We start from the raw sequence: 15,620 nt of genomic DNA on the forward strand, positions 1-15,620 counted from the left end.
TACTTTTTTTCAGTAGGAGAATGAAATCTCAATAGGAAACTCTAGCTGACCTGTGCCTCTTAAGGAAGAGAACTGGATGGGTACCTAGCAGTAAGTTTCATCTTTTCCTTTTTCTTGAGGAGTCTCCTGGCTCGGTGGCAGGATGAAGGCTAAAAGCAAGACCTCAGAAGGCATTGTGGAAAGAGCAGAGGTGGGGAGAGGCACCCCAACTCAGTAGAGAACAGAATCAGCCTCTCCCTCCTATGCTTCACCCATATACTTCTATTAAGCCCAGCACCACTAGGTGGATGGGATTTGAGCAATGAACCATCTGGTGGCCATTCCATCCATAGGTTTTTTGAGGACAGTGACCACCTCTTATTAGCTTCTGATTCCCCATTCCTTAGCAGTATGTGGGCTTATGCTAGGTCCTGATCAAACATTCAAAAGCTTTCTAGATGTGGTTAGAGCAAACACTATAGCAAAAACAATTTAGAGCAGGGGTCCCCAGCCCCCCAACCTGTTAGGAACTCGGGTCACACAGCAGGTGAGTGGTGGGTGAGGGATGGAAGTTTCATCTGCCACTCCCCACAGCTTGTATTATCTATAACCTGAACCATCCATCCCCAGCATCTCTTGCATTACAGCTTGAACTTTCCCTCCCCGACCACACATCCGTGGAAAACATCTTTCACAAAACCAGTCCCCAGTGACAAGGGAACTACTGATCTAGAATAACTGTATCTCCCAATCTTTGTCTATTTAATAAACCCTTTACATAATACACCACACAAAGTTTGCTCACCAGACAAGATGTACACTTCCCGGGGTATGTATACAAGCACAGTGTGTGTGTGCGGAGCATCTCAGTCCCCTGTGTTATCAACTAGTAATGACTTTCAACCTGCCTTGAACACACCTCTTCCAAATGAGGTTTGTGGGTGAAGCATCACCTCCATCCCTCATTCTTATGGGGAACAGCTTCTCCTCCAAAGGCCCTCATGGGGCTGGCAATTCTAGGCCCTTCTCTACCTCTGCTCATACACAGGGCCAGCCAAAACACTCTATTCTCAAAGGCCACAGCTACTGTTCGGGGAAGGGCATGTGGACCAAGGCAGAGCCGTTCTATGAGATTTTTCAATATAGTTGGACAGGCAGGCAGGCTTTGCACTTAACAGTGTACATCAAAACTAAAGTCAGCATCCCTCCATGATTTCAATAAATTCCTTTTACATGACATAATAAATTCTCTTCTGCTTAAGCTACTTTCAGTAAATTTCCAAGCCTTCCACCTGAAAGAATCTTACTTTTTAAGACACATATATATTTCTAGACTTTCTATAAAAAAGAAGTTTCAGTTTTAAGTGAAAAATAAAGTTTTGAATTCCAGAACCACACATTAAAATTGACATGGGTCTGGGAAAGTCTGGGGCAATGAATGAAACCCCTTGTCTGGGCAGCTGGCTCCTTACCCCCTGGCCTCAGGGCTGCTTCTCCAGCTCCCCCTGCCTGCCTGGGCCCCTCTGCCCACTGCCAAGTTGCTGCTAGTTCGTTTCACTCCCAGAGAAAATCAAGGTCTGTTTTCATTTGAATAGCATTCTATTTTAAAAGAATACATAAGCAATAGAAAGCAGCCCAGAGTTCTTAGGGTTGACACCAAGAGGAAACGGAAACGATGGCTGTGACTTAGGACATAAGAATGAAGGCGTACAATGAGTGACGTCCATTTGATATTCAAAACACAAAGAAAGTTAAACACAGTCACCATTTTAGACATGTATTTTATTGTTTAGAAATTTCCACCAGAGCTATCATCAAGTACCTTTGTCGGGAGATGCCTATGAGAATCCAGACTGGAAAACTCTTCCTGCAAACTCACAAACATGGGGACAACCAGTCTGGCTACAAGGTGCAAGGTGATGGACCACCACAGTATAACCCAGCATCCCCCCAACTCCCGTGCAGACCGAGATGAACAGCAGAAAACTTTACAGGTATAGATTTAAAGTGCAACCTCAAACGACAAACAGCTTACTCTGGTGGTGCCCAAACAAGACACCACAATCTGCAGAAAATCAAATCTATCATGATCAGAGTTTCTACCTGAATCAAGTTAACCTCCTAAACCAGCTAGCTGACCTTATTAAGTATTTACTTATTTTTAAAAGCAAACCAAATGTATATGGCATCTTTTTTAAAAAATCATGTAAACGTTGCAAAGTTTTTAGGGGTTACTTATAATCTGAAGAGATTCATTTAAAAAAACTACTGGACTTGTTAAAACTACAAATACTAACCCCAACTCCCCCCATGAAAAAAGCAATTGTTACAAAAATATAGAAAATATACTAGCTTCTACTATTTAACCTTTCCACCAGAAATCTCAAACTCTGGGATACATCCTGGCTTATATACCATCAACAAGCGCAAGTGCAACTTTCTCGAAGTTTTAAGGAAGAAAAAGTTCTAAAACATTCCCTTTGTTATTTGAGATTGTGGCTACTTTCTTCATAGGGACTATGATGCTAGTGGACAGGGGCAGTCTGAAGTTTCCTATTGCATCCCGTGCATGGACCTGGCGTGGGGATTACGGGAGGCTGCTTTCAAAGTTCACTTCTTTAGCCTCTTCAGATTTCTCCCTTCAATTCCACTTTAGGACTTGCTGGATCCCCTGACTCCTAAGCTGGCCTTCGCTTCTCAGGGAAGCCCATCAGGTATGGCCTAGAGAAGGAGAAGAGGGCATAAGCCTGCTGTGGCCTGTAGTGCCTACTTCTGAGGAGTGTGGGTCAGGACCCCCACCCAGGTTTGCTCATGGCAGGGAAGCTGCAGGCTTGGGGGATGATCCCCCACCCCTAACCCCAAAAGATGACTGATGCTACGGGACAGTGGACAGAGCCTGTGAGGGGAGCCAGCAATAGATGTGGAGGCAAACACTTTGCTTATAGAACACTTTTATAAACTTTGAATCAGATCACATATCCAGAGCAGCCATGCTACCAGGCACTTGGACCAATTAAGAGCTAGGATATGGGCCAAATTCCACTTGGTCCAAACAACAAACACTACAGCAGGGGGATGTGGTTTAACTGTCTTCACGTCCCTAAGGATACCCTCCTTCACTAGGACATTTTCAGAGTTTCCTTGTTCTACACTAGGACATTTTCAGAGTTTCCTTGTTCTACTATTGCCTAAAAGCTCCCTGAAGCCCTTGGGGGAGGCTGGCTGTTGGCTAACAGTGGGGTAGATCCACACACTATCAGGCAGAATCCCCCACGACTGAGATATGGCTGGGCTGATGAATCCCGTGCCCCTGGAGCTCAGGGAGACCTCAGGATGGGTGTCCCAGCCTAAGAAAGCTCAAGAGAACCCTTCACCTGCAGCCCCCCTGTGGGCAGAGTCCTCACTACCTGCTGTGTGCTCCCAGATGGAGGCCTTGTTCAACTTGGAGCCTGGCTCACACCCACCACTCCCCTGCAGGACCTTCTGGCCTTGGCCATAATCCCCACACCCACCACTCCCTAGCCTGGCATCCTTGTGCTGCTGCCCTCACCACTCTTGTCTGAGAGCAGGATGCCTGCCTCCAGGTCAGAAGGATGGGCCCTCTCTGGGCCTCCAGTGGACTCCAGGCTCTCCTGTTTGAAGGAAGATTTTCACACCGCTAAGGGTTTTTTTATTTCACAGATCACAACGGTGAGTTTGGAATTTCCAGTCCTCATCGTGGTTAAGTTATACATTTCCTGATGCCTTGTTTCTGCAAACCTGAAGCAGCTCACCCAACACACCCAGGCTGTTTTAAACCCCAAATGAACTTTCCATGAGCAACAACAACAGATTCGGAGAACGCTGCCACACACGCTGAGCAAGTCCCCTCTACTTTGGCTGCATCAAAAAAACAGGGCTTCTGAGGCATCCCCAATTCACATTTGCTCAGAAGAGAGGTGCTCCCAACATCAAGGCACAAAGAAAGAAGTCTCCTGGGGCAAAATGACAATGAAAGCGACCAGTGACCTTCGTAAGGCCTGAGGCGGAGTCGCTGGGGGCGGCGAGTCTGGGCTGGGCTGGATGGGCGTATCCGGAGGCAGGCCGAGGGCCGGGTCTCCCTCTGGGGCCCGAGAAGTCTTCACGCGTACTTCTCCAGGAACTTTATGTGAAAGTCCTTCACCTTCTGTAGAACTGTCTTTAGTTTCTCCACCGGAGGAAGAATGGTCATTCTGTCAGGAAGGAGAATAACACAGTCAGACACGAATAGCTCTGGAGAAGGGGAGAGGGGTGACTCTGGCAGCTCACTCCTCTACCTGCAGCTGTGGAGGCAAGCTTCCTGGGGAGGGACAGGCCCTGGACAGCACCTGGCACCTGTTGAACCACTTTCCTTCATCATTCACGTATTTTTTTAGCCAACTCATACATGTGAACAAATGCAGTAAGATGAAGGCAGCGTCTCAGCTTACTTAACCATCCACCCATAATCACAGGAGGCCCACCCAACACTCTGACAGGTGCACAGAACTTTTCTCTGGAGCCGCCCCTACTCTTGCTAGACAAGCCTTTTCCATCTCCACCATCAGTCTCATAGTGAGAACTTCCAGTCACAACTTCCCTCCGTAGGCATTCCCAAGTTGCCATGGTAACTAACTCCTCCCTCCAATCCTGTCAACCTGCTTTCCATCCCTAAGGGCAGCTGTCAAGAAGTAACCACTTCTTGAGCGAGCCACAAATTGCCACGATGAACCCAACTAGGGTGGAAAGGCTATCCACACACATTTGTCCATTGAGGGGGCACTGCCCATGACCTTCACTGACTCAAAACTTGGCCCCAGGTGCTAAGCCGAAGACATTTCTTTTTTTGACATCTGCTATAGGAAACATTGGAGAGGCTTTTCAGAACAGAACTGGCCTTGGTGGGAAGCCCTGGCTGAGCTGTTCAGCTGGCCTGGTAGAGTCCCATGCCTGTGAAAGACAGCACAGCAGTTTCACCATATCTCAGAGGCAACATCTCAGCAGGTTTTTGGATCAGTGGACAAGCTATTGAGCTTCTGGATGCAGACTGATAAACCATGGAGTTGAAAAGGGACAAGGGAAGAAAAGAAAGCATGGCACTGGGAACACTGCAGATAGCATGTGATAGACGGAGGCAGTGGAGGGGGAGACAGTGGTCAGGGAGATGACCTCGGGTCCACCCACAGTCTTCCTCAGTCCCTGTGCAGGGTCTCGGCTATCTCTGTGGCGGGACAGAATGGGAGTGTGATGAGGGCACAGGGGCCTCACACATCTCAGTCTCTGAAGTTGCCTTGCTGTTAAGAAGCCCAAGTTTCCCAAGACAAACCAGGACCCACCCCCTGGTGCAGAGAAAGTGGTACCTGAAGTGGTAGGTGCCTTCCCTCTGCCCGAAGCCGCTGCCAGGCACAACACAGATGCCTGTCTCCTCCAGGAGCTTCATGCAGTAGAACATGTCAGGCGCCATCTTATGGGCCTGCGGGAATGGGGCAGAACTTAGGAGTCATTCCCAGTTTCACACTGCACAGACACACCATTACAATCTCAAAGCCCGGTATGCTTGACATGGCGGGTTCTTTCCCGTGGCAGGGCCCCTCAGCCCTCTCTTTCTGTGAGAAACAAGGCAGGACACTGGGTACGCAGGCAGCTGGGGCCGGGAGCAAAGAACCCAGCTTTGGGACAGCTGTGGGCTGTGGGGCTTCTGCTGTCCCCGAGGGAGTGCCATCCTGAGTCCTATGTGCCCCACCCCTACAGAGTAGCTCCCCAAGCATTGGCCTTGGCCTCCTACACACCACGCCAGGGCCCTGGGCTCTGTGCCCAGGGGAGCCTTGGGAACAAGCCTCTCAGGGGCCCTGCTGATGGTGCTTCTCACACTTAAGTTTGCACAACCAGGCCACCTCTTAAATAGATTCTCGGGCTCCAACACCAGGGATTCTGATTCAACAGGCTGAGGGATGGGGCCAGATCTTGAATGTTTAACAAGGTAGGTTGGGGGTATGAGGACACTTTCAGAGATATGGCTCTGGTCCTTGATCCTCAAACCAGGGTCAGTGGCACCACCTGAGAACTTAATGGGAATGCAGAACCTTGGGCCTCTCCATAGACTTCCTGAACCAGAATTGGGTTCCTGAACCTGAACAGGGCCTCAGGTGATCCATGTACACATTCAAGTTTGAGAAGCCCTACTGTAGGGTATGGTGGCCAGCTGGAGGAGACAGTTCTTGATGCTTCTCCAGGGTCTGTTCAGTTTTAAATGCATCACATCACACCCGGGTCTCACCTCACACCCACCCCATCACCACAGCTGCTGCAGGGCTGGGTCTCTGGGAGCCTGTCATCTTTACATGTTAAGTACCATCTGACCAATGGATACACCAAGTTCAGAGCCTCAAGGGCCAGCACTTGTGCTCCTCAAGGCAAGGAGGAGTTCCAAGTGAACCTGCTGAGAGAGCCAGCCCAACCCGGCACCTCTGACCTGAGCTGCCTCCATGGCTTTCGCAGGGATGAAGATTCGAGGAAAGGCGTACATGGCCCCCATCAAGGGGTTGCAGTGAATTCCTGGGACTTGGTTAAACATGTCTTCTGTCAGTTTAGCTTTTTTGGCCAAATTACCCAAGACGGACTCTTTCTCCTGAGGAGACAGAGAAAGCATAGGAGTCAGCATCTCCAGACACCATGGCTCCAGACACTGAAAACCATCCCTTCAAACTAGGGTGGTCTGGTCAGACTGGTGAAAGGCGAGCTGGCGTGTGCTTGAGCAGCAAACCAGGGAGGCGGGCAAGACATGTGTCCTTCTGTAGAATGTCCTCCACAGACACTCAGCCCATGAGGTTGCCATAGGCCCTGGGCAGGGGCACATGAGTCACAAGTAGGTCCTAGGTAGCTTGTGTCATGGGTTCTACTCTCGTACCAAGACGTCATTCCTGAAAACAAGAAAAACCAGTCCCTCCCCATCAGCCTGAACGAACTTGGCCCTGGATGGAACATCCTAGAACATGCTTCTAGGAGACAGCCCCACCATTTGATTCTGGGGAGCTACCCTTCCCCCAATCCATGTGATGTGTTGGGGCACACAATCCAGGCAAAGCACATCAGTGATGGGCTGAGAGCTTGACACGTGTCCAAAGCTGGAGCAGGCAGCCCAACACTTGTGCAAGGACTGCTGGACTGGGAGGTGAAGCGGTGTGCCCTGTGGATGAATGAATCAGCAGAACACAGCACGTACACACAGTGGAACGTCACCCTGCCTTCAAAAGGAAGCACATTCTGACACACGCCATGACAGGGACAAACACTGAAGACATGGTGCCAAGTGAAATAAACCAGCCACAAGATAAATGCTATATATGAGGTACCTAGAGCGGTCATATTCACAGAGACAGAAAGTAGATTAGAGGTTACCAGGGGCCGGGGAAGGGGCAAAGGAGGAGTTATTGTTTAATGGGTACAGTTTCAGTTTGGGAAAATGTTCTGGAGATGGAGGCTGGCAATGGTGGCACAAGGTGAATGTACTTTATTCACTAAACTGTTCAGTCAAAAAAGATCAAAGTGGCAAATTTTATGTTTTGTGTAATTTACCACAATTTAAAAAGAAAGATTGTGAATCTAGAGCAGCTGGGAGCGGACTTCTTCAATAAGTTCCATTTGTGTTTAAACTCGTTAGAGTTGGGTTTTTGTCACCTGCAGTTGAAAGGGTCTGTCTGCATCACTGCAAGCAGCAAGGACATCGGGTTAAGCCACAGGCAGGTCTGTGGTCTAGAATCAGTGGCACGCTAATCCATTTCCCCCTTGTACTTTAGTAACAGAATCATCACCCCCTTCTCTGCCCCCAGTGTTCTCAGGACATGAGGCCATTCCCTCTGAGCTCCTGCCCATCCGCGGTGCTCACAGGTGAGGAGGAGAAAGAGGTGCCCACACCCACACTGCACAGTCATCCCACTTCAAATACAGCCTAGCTACATCCTGAGCCTTCACCTTACTGGGGTGGGTCAGGTGCCATGTGGAACCACAGCGTGCCCTAGAGGCCATGGAGACTATACATGGTGAATGCTGGCCACAGCAGTGATGCAGACACGCCATGGGACGCAGCTGACTCACCCGGCTGAACTGCTCGAAGGATTCCTCTCCTGGCACCGGGGGGTTCACAACGATGTCCATGGCAGCCTGCCCAGACACTGGTGGGCACAGACGCACCGAGAGCAGCTTTACCAGCTGGCCCTTGATTTCAGGGTGCAGGTTGATCACCTCCATGTAGCCTCCTCTGTAGCCACACCTAGGATGTTGAAGCAGGAGAGAGGACCCACCAGTCACAGACAGACCTCGACTAAATGCACCCAGTTGGCCAGAATCTCCTGTAACCAGACCCTTGCCCAACACTGAGCTGCCAGGTATGGCCAAATTCTTGCCAATGGAAAGGGAATAGAAGTGACATGTGCAAATTCCACATCGCTTCCTTAAAAGCATGCTCTCTCCTTCCTCTCTCCCACTTCCTAAGAAAGGCAGACGCCAAATCAAGCAGCCTCAGTGCTAGAGATGATGCCACACGTTGAGAAGACAGAGCCAGCCCAGTAGCCTATCTTTGAATGACCTCGTAGGGCAGAGCCAGTCCCGGACTCCCCCTGCCTCTGAACTGTTATCACAGAGACACACTTCCACCTTGTTTGAGCCACTGTTTTTCTTCCACCCTTCTGGATTGTCACAGAGCCCCTGTTTGAGTCATAGCAAATTCCCGTCGGCTCTCTATTTTACATATGGTAATGTGAGTTTCCACGTTACTCTCTCCATACATCTCACCCTCTCCCTCCTCCCCTCCCACCGTGTCCACAGGTCTGTTCTCTGTGTCTGTTTCTCCAAAGACACCCTGAAAATAAATTCATCAGTACCATCCTTCTGGATTCCATATATATGTGTCAGTATGCGATATTCACATTTCTCTTTCTGACTTACTTTGCTCTGTATAATAGGCTCTAGGTTTGCTCACCTCATTAGAACTGACTCAAGTGCATTCCTTTTTATGGCTGACTAATATTGTACTTATGGACCACAGCTTCTTTATCCATTCATCAGTTGATGGACATCTAGGTTGCTTCCATGTTCTAGTTATTGTAAACAGTGCTGAAATGAACATTGGGGTACATGTATCTTTTTCAATTTTGGTTTCCTCAGGGTATATGCCCAGGAGTGGGATTGCTGGGTCATATGATGGTTTTATTCCTAGTTTTTTGTAATGAGCCATTATACTTTGGGTCTATAAGTCTTCTATAGTGAGCCACTGTACTTCGGGGCCTTTCGGTTATAGCAGCTTAGCCTGAGCACTAACTAGTATTATACTAGCTCTGCTCCAAAGGGGCATGTGATTCAGGCCAGGCACCCCTTCCACAGGTTCACGAAGTGGGCATGTGAGCAGATTTCGCTGCAACTTTCTGATGCCTGAACACAAAGCCAATCCAAAGGAAAGCAGAGCAGGGAATTCCCTGGCAGTTCAGTGGTTAGGACTCTGCGCTTTGACTGCCAAGGGCCCGCGTTCAATTCCTGGTCAGGGAACGAGATCCCATAAGCTGCATGGTGTGGTCAAAAAAAAAAAAAAGGAAAAAGAAAGAGAAAAAACGGGGAGGGAGGTAGGAAAGCAGAGCTGGGAAAGAAAACAGGACAAAGCCAGGAGCAGAGAAAGAGACCCACTGACATTTTGAAGCCCCCTGATTCAACGTTACTCCTTGACTTTTTACTGACATGGATTTTTAAAAATTTGTTTATTTTTAATTGAAGGATAATTGCTTGACAGTACTGTGCTGGTTTCTACCAAACAGTAACGTGAATCTGCCATAGGTCTACCCATGTCCCCTTCCACTTGAACATCTCTCCCCCCTCCACCCCTCCAGGTTGTCACCAGGCCCCGGCTTGAGTTCCTCGAGTCATACAGCAAATCCCCATTGGTTATCTACTTTACATACGGTAAGTATGTTTCCATGTTACTCTCTCCACACATCCCACCTCTTCTTTCTTCCCCCCGACCCTGAGCTGTGTCCCTAAGTCTGTTCTCAATGTCTGTGTGCTCCGCAGAAAGGTTCATCAGTACCGTCTTTCTAGATTCCATACACACATGTAAGTATTCAATATCTGTTTTTCTCTTTCTGACTGACTTCACTTTGTATGTGTTCTTTTTAAACCCTTTTTCATGTTGAGTTTCTGTTACTTATTGCCAAAAGGATCCTGACTGATACAGAGTCAAATTTCATGAAAATAAGCTGAAATCATTAAAAAAAAAAAAAAACCAACAAAAAACAACTTTCAGAACCAAATCAGCTCCATTAGCCACGCTTCCTTCTCTGGACTGTGACTGATAACATTCAGACTAATGACCACAGAAATAATGGCATCAGCTCCTACCTTCTTCTGTATATGCACCACACCCACCCAACCTCAGACCACCTGATATGATGAGAACTCAATAAAACACTTTTGGGATCAGGCTGTAGAATGAACTGGCAAAGACAGATCCCCATCTGATCCATCACCTGGCCTTTCCAAGGCAGGAAGATAAATTCTGGCCTCTTGGAAGGGTTTTTCATAACAGAAGTTGAAAGAAGAATCTTTCTCCTTTACCCTCTGCTGATGAGTAGAAAATCAAATTGGGTAAATCAGTCTAATCCGAGGTAATCAGGATCTAAGGGCAACAGGATACCAACTCAGGTTACCAATATCCAAGGTAATCAATAACACAGATGGAGAGATGGGTGGGTATGTAATAAACACACTTGAGTTTGAAAAATGAGTTAATAGAGAACGTATTTGTTTAAGAAAAGCAGCATACAACACATGAAAGTTTAGCAAGGAGGCACCACAGCTACCAGGGTAAGCCAGAGTGAACAGCATAAATCACCTCCTGCACACAACAAATACAGCCAAGAATAGCTGGGCAGCCATCCCAAGGGGACAGCTCCCTTGCCCGCGTGTGTGTGCTAAGTCACTTCAGTCGTGTCTGACTCTTTGCAACGCTATGGACTGTAGACCAGCAGGCTCCTCCGTCCATGGGATTCTGCAGGCAAGAATACTGGAGTGGGTTGCCATTTCCTCCTCCTGGGGATCTTCCTGACCCAGGGATCGAACCCGTGTCTCTTACGTCTCCTGTACTGGCAGGGGGGTTCTTTATCACTAGCGCTACCTGGGAAGCTCCCTTGACCTGGTCAATATATTTCCTGAAGCTTCATAGTTACACTGGCCTCCAGACCCTCTCCCTTACCCTGACACCTGGCACACAGCAGAACTCCCACAACGCTGGGGAATGAATGTCCTTGGCTGTAAACGCCTGGACCTCTTCTCTATCTATACTCCTCCCAATGAGACCTAACTCAAACATTGACATCTCGCAAACCTGAATCTCCAGCTGGATATCAGCCCTGGGCTACAGACTCATATATCCATCTCCATCTGGACATCCAACAGGCATCTGCAAATTTTACACATCTAAAACCAACTTCCAAACTCCCCCCTGAACCCGCTTCACCCACAGACATCCTCATCTATCGAGGGCAACTCTATGCTTCCTGTTGTTTGAACAAAAAACTTGGGAGTCATCCTTGACTTCTCTCTCACATCCTCCTTTCCATCAAACACCACCCATCAACTTCATCTTCACACATACCCAGGATCCAACATCTTCCCACCTTTACCCTGGCCCCCAGAATCTCCCCTGGACTGTAACAGCCTCCTGACTTCAGTGTTCGCTTCTTTCCCTGCCCCCATCATGCGGCAACCAGGAGAAGTCACACCTCTGTGCAAACCCTGTAAGGGCTCCCACCTCATTTTGAATAAAAGATAACCTAAGTAGCCCAGGTGATCCAGCCTCCTGTGACTTTTTGGTCTCAACTGCTGCCACTTTCCCTCTCACCCTTTTCTAGGCTCCTTGCTGCTCCTCGAACAGCTGCTCCTTCCACCTCAGGGCCTTTGCAGAAGCTGTTTCCTCAGACATCTGCAAAGCGCCCCACCTCCCCTCCCTGGGTCCAACTCTTTAGTGACCAGATGCCACCTCTCTGCATTTCTACCTCTTCTCTGATTATTTCCGTCCTTGACACATAATGTTCATTTGTCTATTGCCTCTGACCTCACTAGAGCATGACTCTGTGAGGGCAGAATGGCTGTGGTTTGCTCACTGTTGTAACCTCTTTGCTGAGCTTCTGGACTCATAGCAGATGCTTAATAAATACTGGCTGAATAAATGAATTCAGGGTTGAAGCTGACACAGGTCACAGGGTTCTCAGGCAGGGTGTACACAGAGCTCCTGCACACAGAGCTCAACCGCTGGCCTGACAGCATTTGTCCACTCAACCTGCCATGCCTGGCCCTGAAATTTCAGTCAAGTATCAGAGCAATAGTGACAAGACTGCCAGGAAACACTAGGGTTGGAAGCTGCTGTCGGTCCTGTATTCATTTCCCTCACAGCCTTATTTTACACGAGCCCTTGCACAGGGGATGGCCTGTCTCCTCCTGCCTCTCAGATCAGCAGAGGCTGTAGATGAGAGTAGCCACCTCTGTCCAGGAGGTTGAGGCGGGGCAGGGTGGAGAAGCAGTGGGACCAGGCAGCCCAGGAGCAGTGGGGGCGGGGGCACACGTACTCGCCCATGTAGCCCTTGGAGGTGGAATGGAAGGAAGCGAGCTCCACGTTGCTGGAATACTCAGGCCCCATCTCATAAAGCACCTTCTTAAAGGAGTGGAATTTGCAGTCCGGGGAGTACACGTTGTCCTGGTATACCTGCAGGAGGGGACAGGACAGAGACAGTCAGCCAAGTGCCCCAGAAGCTGAGCCACCAGGGCTGTGGCCAAGCGAGGGCACAGTGGCTCTGGGACAACCTGCAGCCAGGGCTGCCTGCTGTGAAGCTGTGCCCAAGGGAACACCCGGCTGGCGGGAGCAGGCTTTCCTCCCAGAGAGTGATGCTCACGCCGTCAATAAGATGAGTGGTGAAAGCAGTTCGTGGACCTGTCCTCTGACCTCCCGTCTGAAGAGCTAACCGTGCTCCTCAGCACTTCACGGCACTCACCCAGCTTTCCAGCCACCATCACCGTCATTCTCTCCTCCCTGGACTGAGCAGCGCCTACACCTCTTGTCCCTCCCCATCTACACAGTCTAGCAGGCAAGCGCTCCATCTGCCCTTGGAGATGAACTTCCCATGCCCAGTTTGGAGATCAGGGAAACCGAGGCTCTCTGAGTCAGCAGGAGGGCAGGCCAGCCCCACCTCCAACAAGCCAGACAGCGCCTCCTCCCCTCCCCAACTCCTTCATGGCCTCTCCCTTCTCCCGCTCACCCTCCTCGCTTCCCAGACCCTGAGGGAAGAGGTTCATGCACCAGGTCACTCTACTGCCCCTTCTTTCCTTTAGAAATGAAGATTTAAGTCTCTCCGCTATTAATCACAGCAGTGATTTGGTGGATAACCTCTGTGTGTCGGGGGGTGGGGGTGGGGATGGTGCTAAGGAGCAAAGAAATGAAGCTCATGTGCTAGAAGCTATGACTAACCAGAAATCATGCAGAAATGAAGAAGTGAAAATAGGATTTAATTTCTTTCTTCTACAAAGCAGGAAAAGAATGGGCAGGTTTGTCTCCAGATCTAGGGTTCAGGAAGCAGCGATTCTGGGGTTGATAAGATTCCCCTCCTCATAGGACACGGCATTCAGTCCACCCAGCACCCACTCTCCCTTCTTGAGAAAGGGGCCCTTGATTTGCTTCAAGGAACATCCTCCCCAGCTCTCTATCTGCAGGTTTGGGGGCATGGCGGAGAGCCCCCAACCCTTGCCTAGGGGCTGGTCAGTCTGCATACTACAACCACTGGGCCAGGATAACCAGTTCAGTGATGGGTGTTTGACCTAAACTGCACCAGTGAAGCTCAATTCTGAGCTTTGTTGGAATGACCAGGAAGAAAAGCTCTCTTTCTAGGCTAGGAAGATAGCAGGCCCGTGTTTGAACCCAAGGCAGCAGGATGGAATGAGAGGAGCTGGAAGATATGATTTGAGTCCCTGAAACCAGCCCTACTCCTGAGACCCCACCACCGTGTTAAGTTTAAAATAGTCTGGGTTAGATTTTTGAAACTTATAACCAAGGTTCCAAACCAATATGGGATGATTTTGATCACAGTCTCACAGGTTGTTTAACACTGAACATCCTCAACGTTGTTAGAAATCTCTCCTCCGATATCTAGAAAGTTCTCTTGTCTATAGAACAACAGACCTGGCTCCCTCCCCCAGAAGAGAAAGCCACACCCTCACCTCTGAGAGCCCAGGCTGCTCTTACCTCATCAGCCAGAAGAAAGAGCTTCTCCTCCCAGGCAAAGTGAATCACATCTTCTATGCATTTTCTGCTCTGCACCTGACCTACAATGTCCCAAACAAAAGCAGAAGGTAGATTGTCATGGTGAGAATTCCAACCAGAATCACACAGATGTCTGTGTTCCCTCTTGATCTTACAGGACCACCCTCCCTAGCTGCTGTCAGCCTCCAGGGAGCCCCTAGGGTCAGCTCCCTCCCTCTGACTCACTTAAGCCAGGTATGTGTAGGGAGTGGTGTTTCACACCCAGCTTTCTTGTTATTCTTCTCAGAGGTATGTGTGTGGAGCGGGGAGGAGGGTATACGGGTATTATTCTGTGCTGGAGGACAAGAAGACATGGACGGATCATAAACAGCAGGAAAATAAAACTGAAGGACTTAAATCATTCAGCCCTGCGCCCCTCCTTACCCTACAGCAGCCACACCATCAGAAGCGCACTTCCCACACCTTCTCCCCACGCAAGCTCCGTGAGGCAGGGACAATGTCTGGCCCAGCACCGACCCTCAAAGCCGGCACCCAGCAGTGCCCTCCCTGGCAAGCTCAGTGCAAGAAGTTCTAAATGAATGAATGAGCCTGCCTACCAGCTCTGGCTTCTCCAGTGACCATGTGGGAGCTATGCCTGCTGAGGACGCTGGCAGGCACCCACGGTGTCCCTGCCAGGGTCTCCCTTCAGGGCTGGACTCATCACTTCATTCACCTTAGAGAGATGAGTGCCGGCAGCAAAATATTCACCCATCAGCTCATAGGAAATAGGGCGGGTTTCAGCGGGGAAAGGAACAAACACAAGGTAGAAAGGAATACTCTCCCAGATTTCCCGAGGCCCACGATGATGTGGCCCTGGGATGCTGGACTTGCTCACACAGCTTCTAGAAAAGTACTAGGCAGGCCTGCTGATGCTCACAGAAGACATAAACGTGCACCTACGGGTGTTACATGTATGTATATTATCTACATATGCACACGTGTTACTGACATATGTAAATACATCTTCACACAAAGCAGTATGCAGAGTGAGAGTATATTACCTTTTTGTCAAAAATAAAAATAACCATATCCTTGTCCATGTAAGAATAACAAGACTAAGTCTTAGAAAAATATATTGATGTATCTTATAAGAGCATGGTATGATTCAGCCAGGATTTCAGACTTAAACTATCTAAGCAAGAAACCAGTTCCTTTACTAAGGGACCAACCTGTTCCTGCCAAACAAGGGCCAAGCAGGCTTTCTATGAAGCCAGCTCACGCTCTGGGAATTAGGAAGGGCAGCACCCCTGGATGCTACAAGTAACCAGCTGCTGTTCCCATAGACGGATAGGGGCTGTCCACCCTGGCAGCC

The 15,620-nt window shown here is 49.2% G+C and overlaps 1 protein-coding gene across 1 annotated transcript in view; it reads right to left on the reverse strand.

Annotated features, from left to right (window-relative positions):
- Window positions 1–1,740: 1,740 nt before the first annotated feature.
- The window catches only part of GPT2 (glutamic--pyruvic transaminase 2), a 36,054-nt gene continuing 22,174 nt past the window's right edge, over window positions 1,741–15,620 (reverse strand). Inside the window, exons 7-12 of the mRNA XM_055412849.2 lie at window positions 14,252–14,331; window positions 12,585–12,721; window positions 8,071–8,245; window positions 6,449–6,604; window positions 5,337–5,449; window positions 1,741–4,190 (exon numbers count right to left, since the gene is read on the reverse strand). Of these exons, the coding sequence (XP_055268824.1) occupies window positions 4,100–4,190; window positions 5,337–5,449; window positions 6,449–6,604; window positions 8,071–8,245; window positions 12,585–12,721; window positions 14,252–14,331 (752 nt within the window). The 3' untranslated portion in view covers window positions 1,741–4,099. The remainder of the gene's footprint in view (window positions 4,191–5,336; window positions 5,450–6,448; window positions 6,605–8,070; window positions 8,246–12,584; window positions 12,722–14,251; window positions 14,332–15,620) is intronic.

This window comes from Moschus berezovskii, chromosome 22 (assembly GCF_049115385.1).
Source record: "Moschus berezovskii isolate FMDL1 chromosome 22, NW_MosBer_1.0, whole genome shotgun sequence".
In the NCBI taxonomy this organism is placed as follows: domain Eukaryota; kingdom Metazoa; phylum Chordata; class Mammalia; order Artiodactyla; family Moschidae; genus Moschus; species Moschus berezovskii.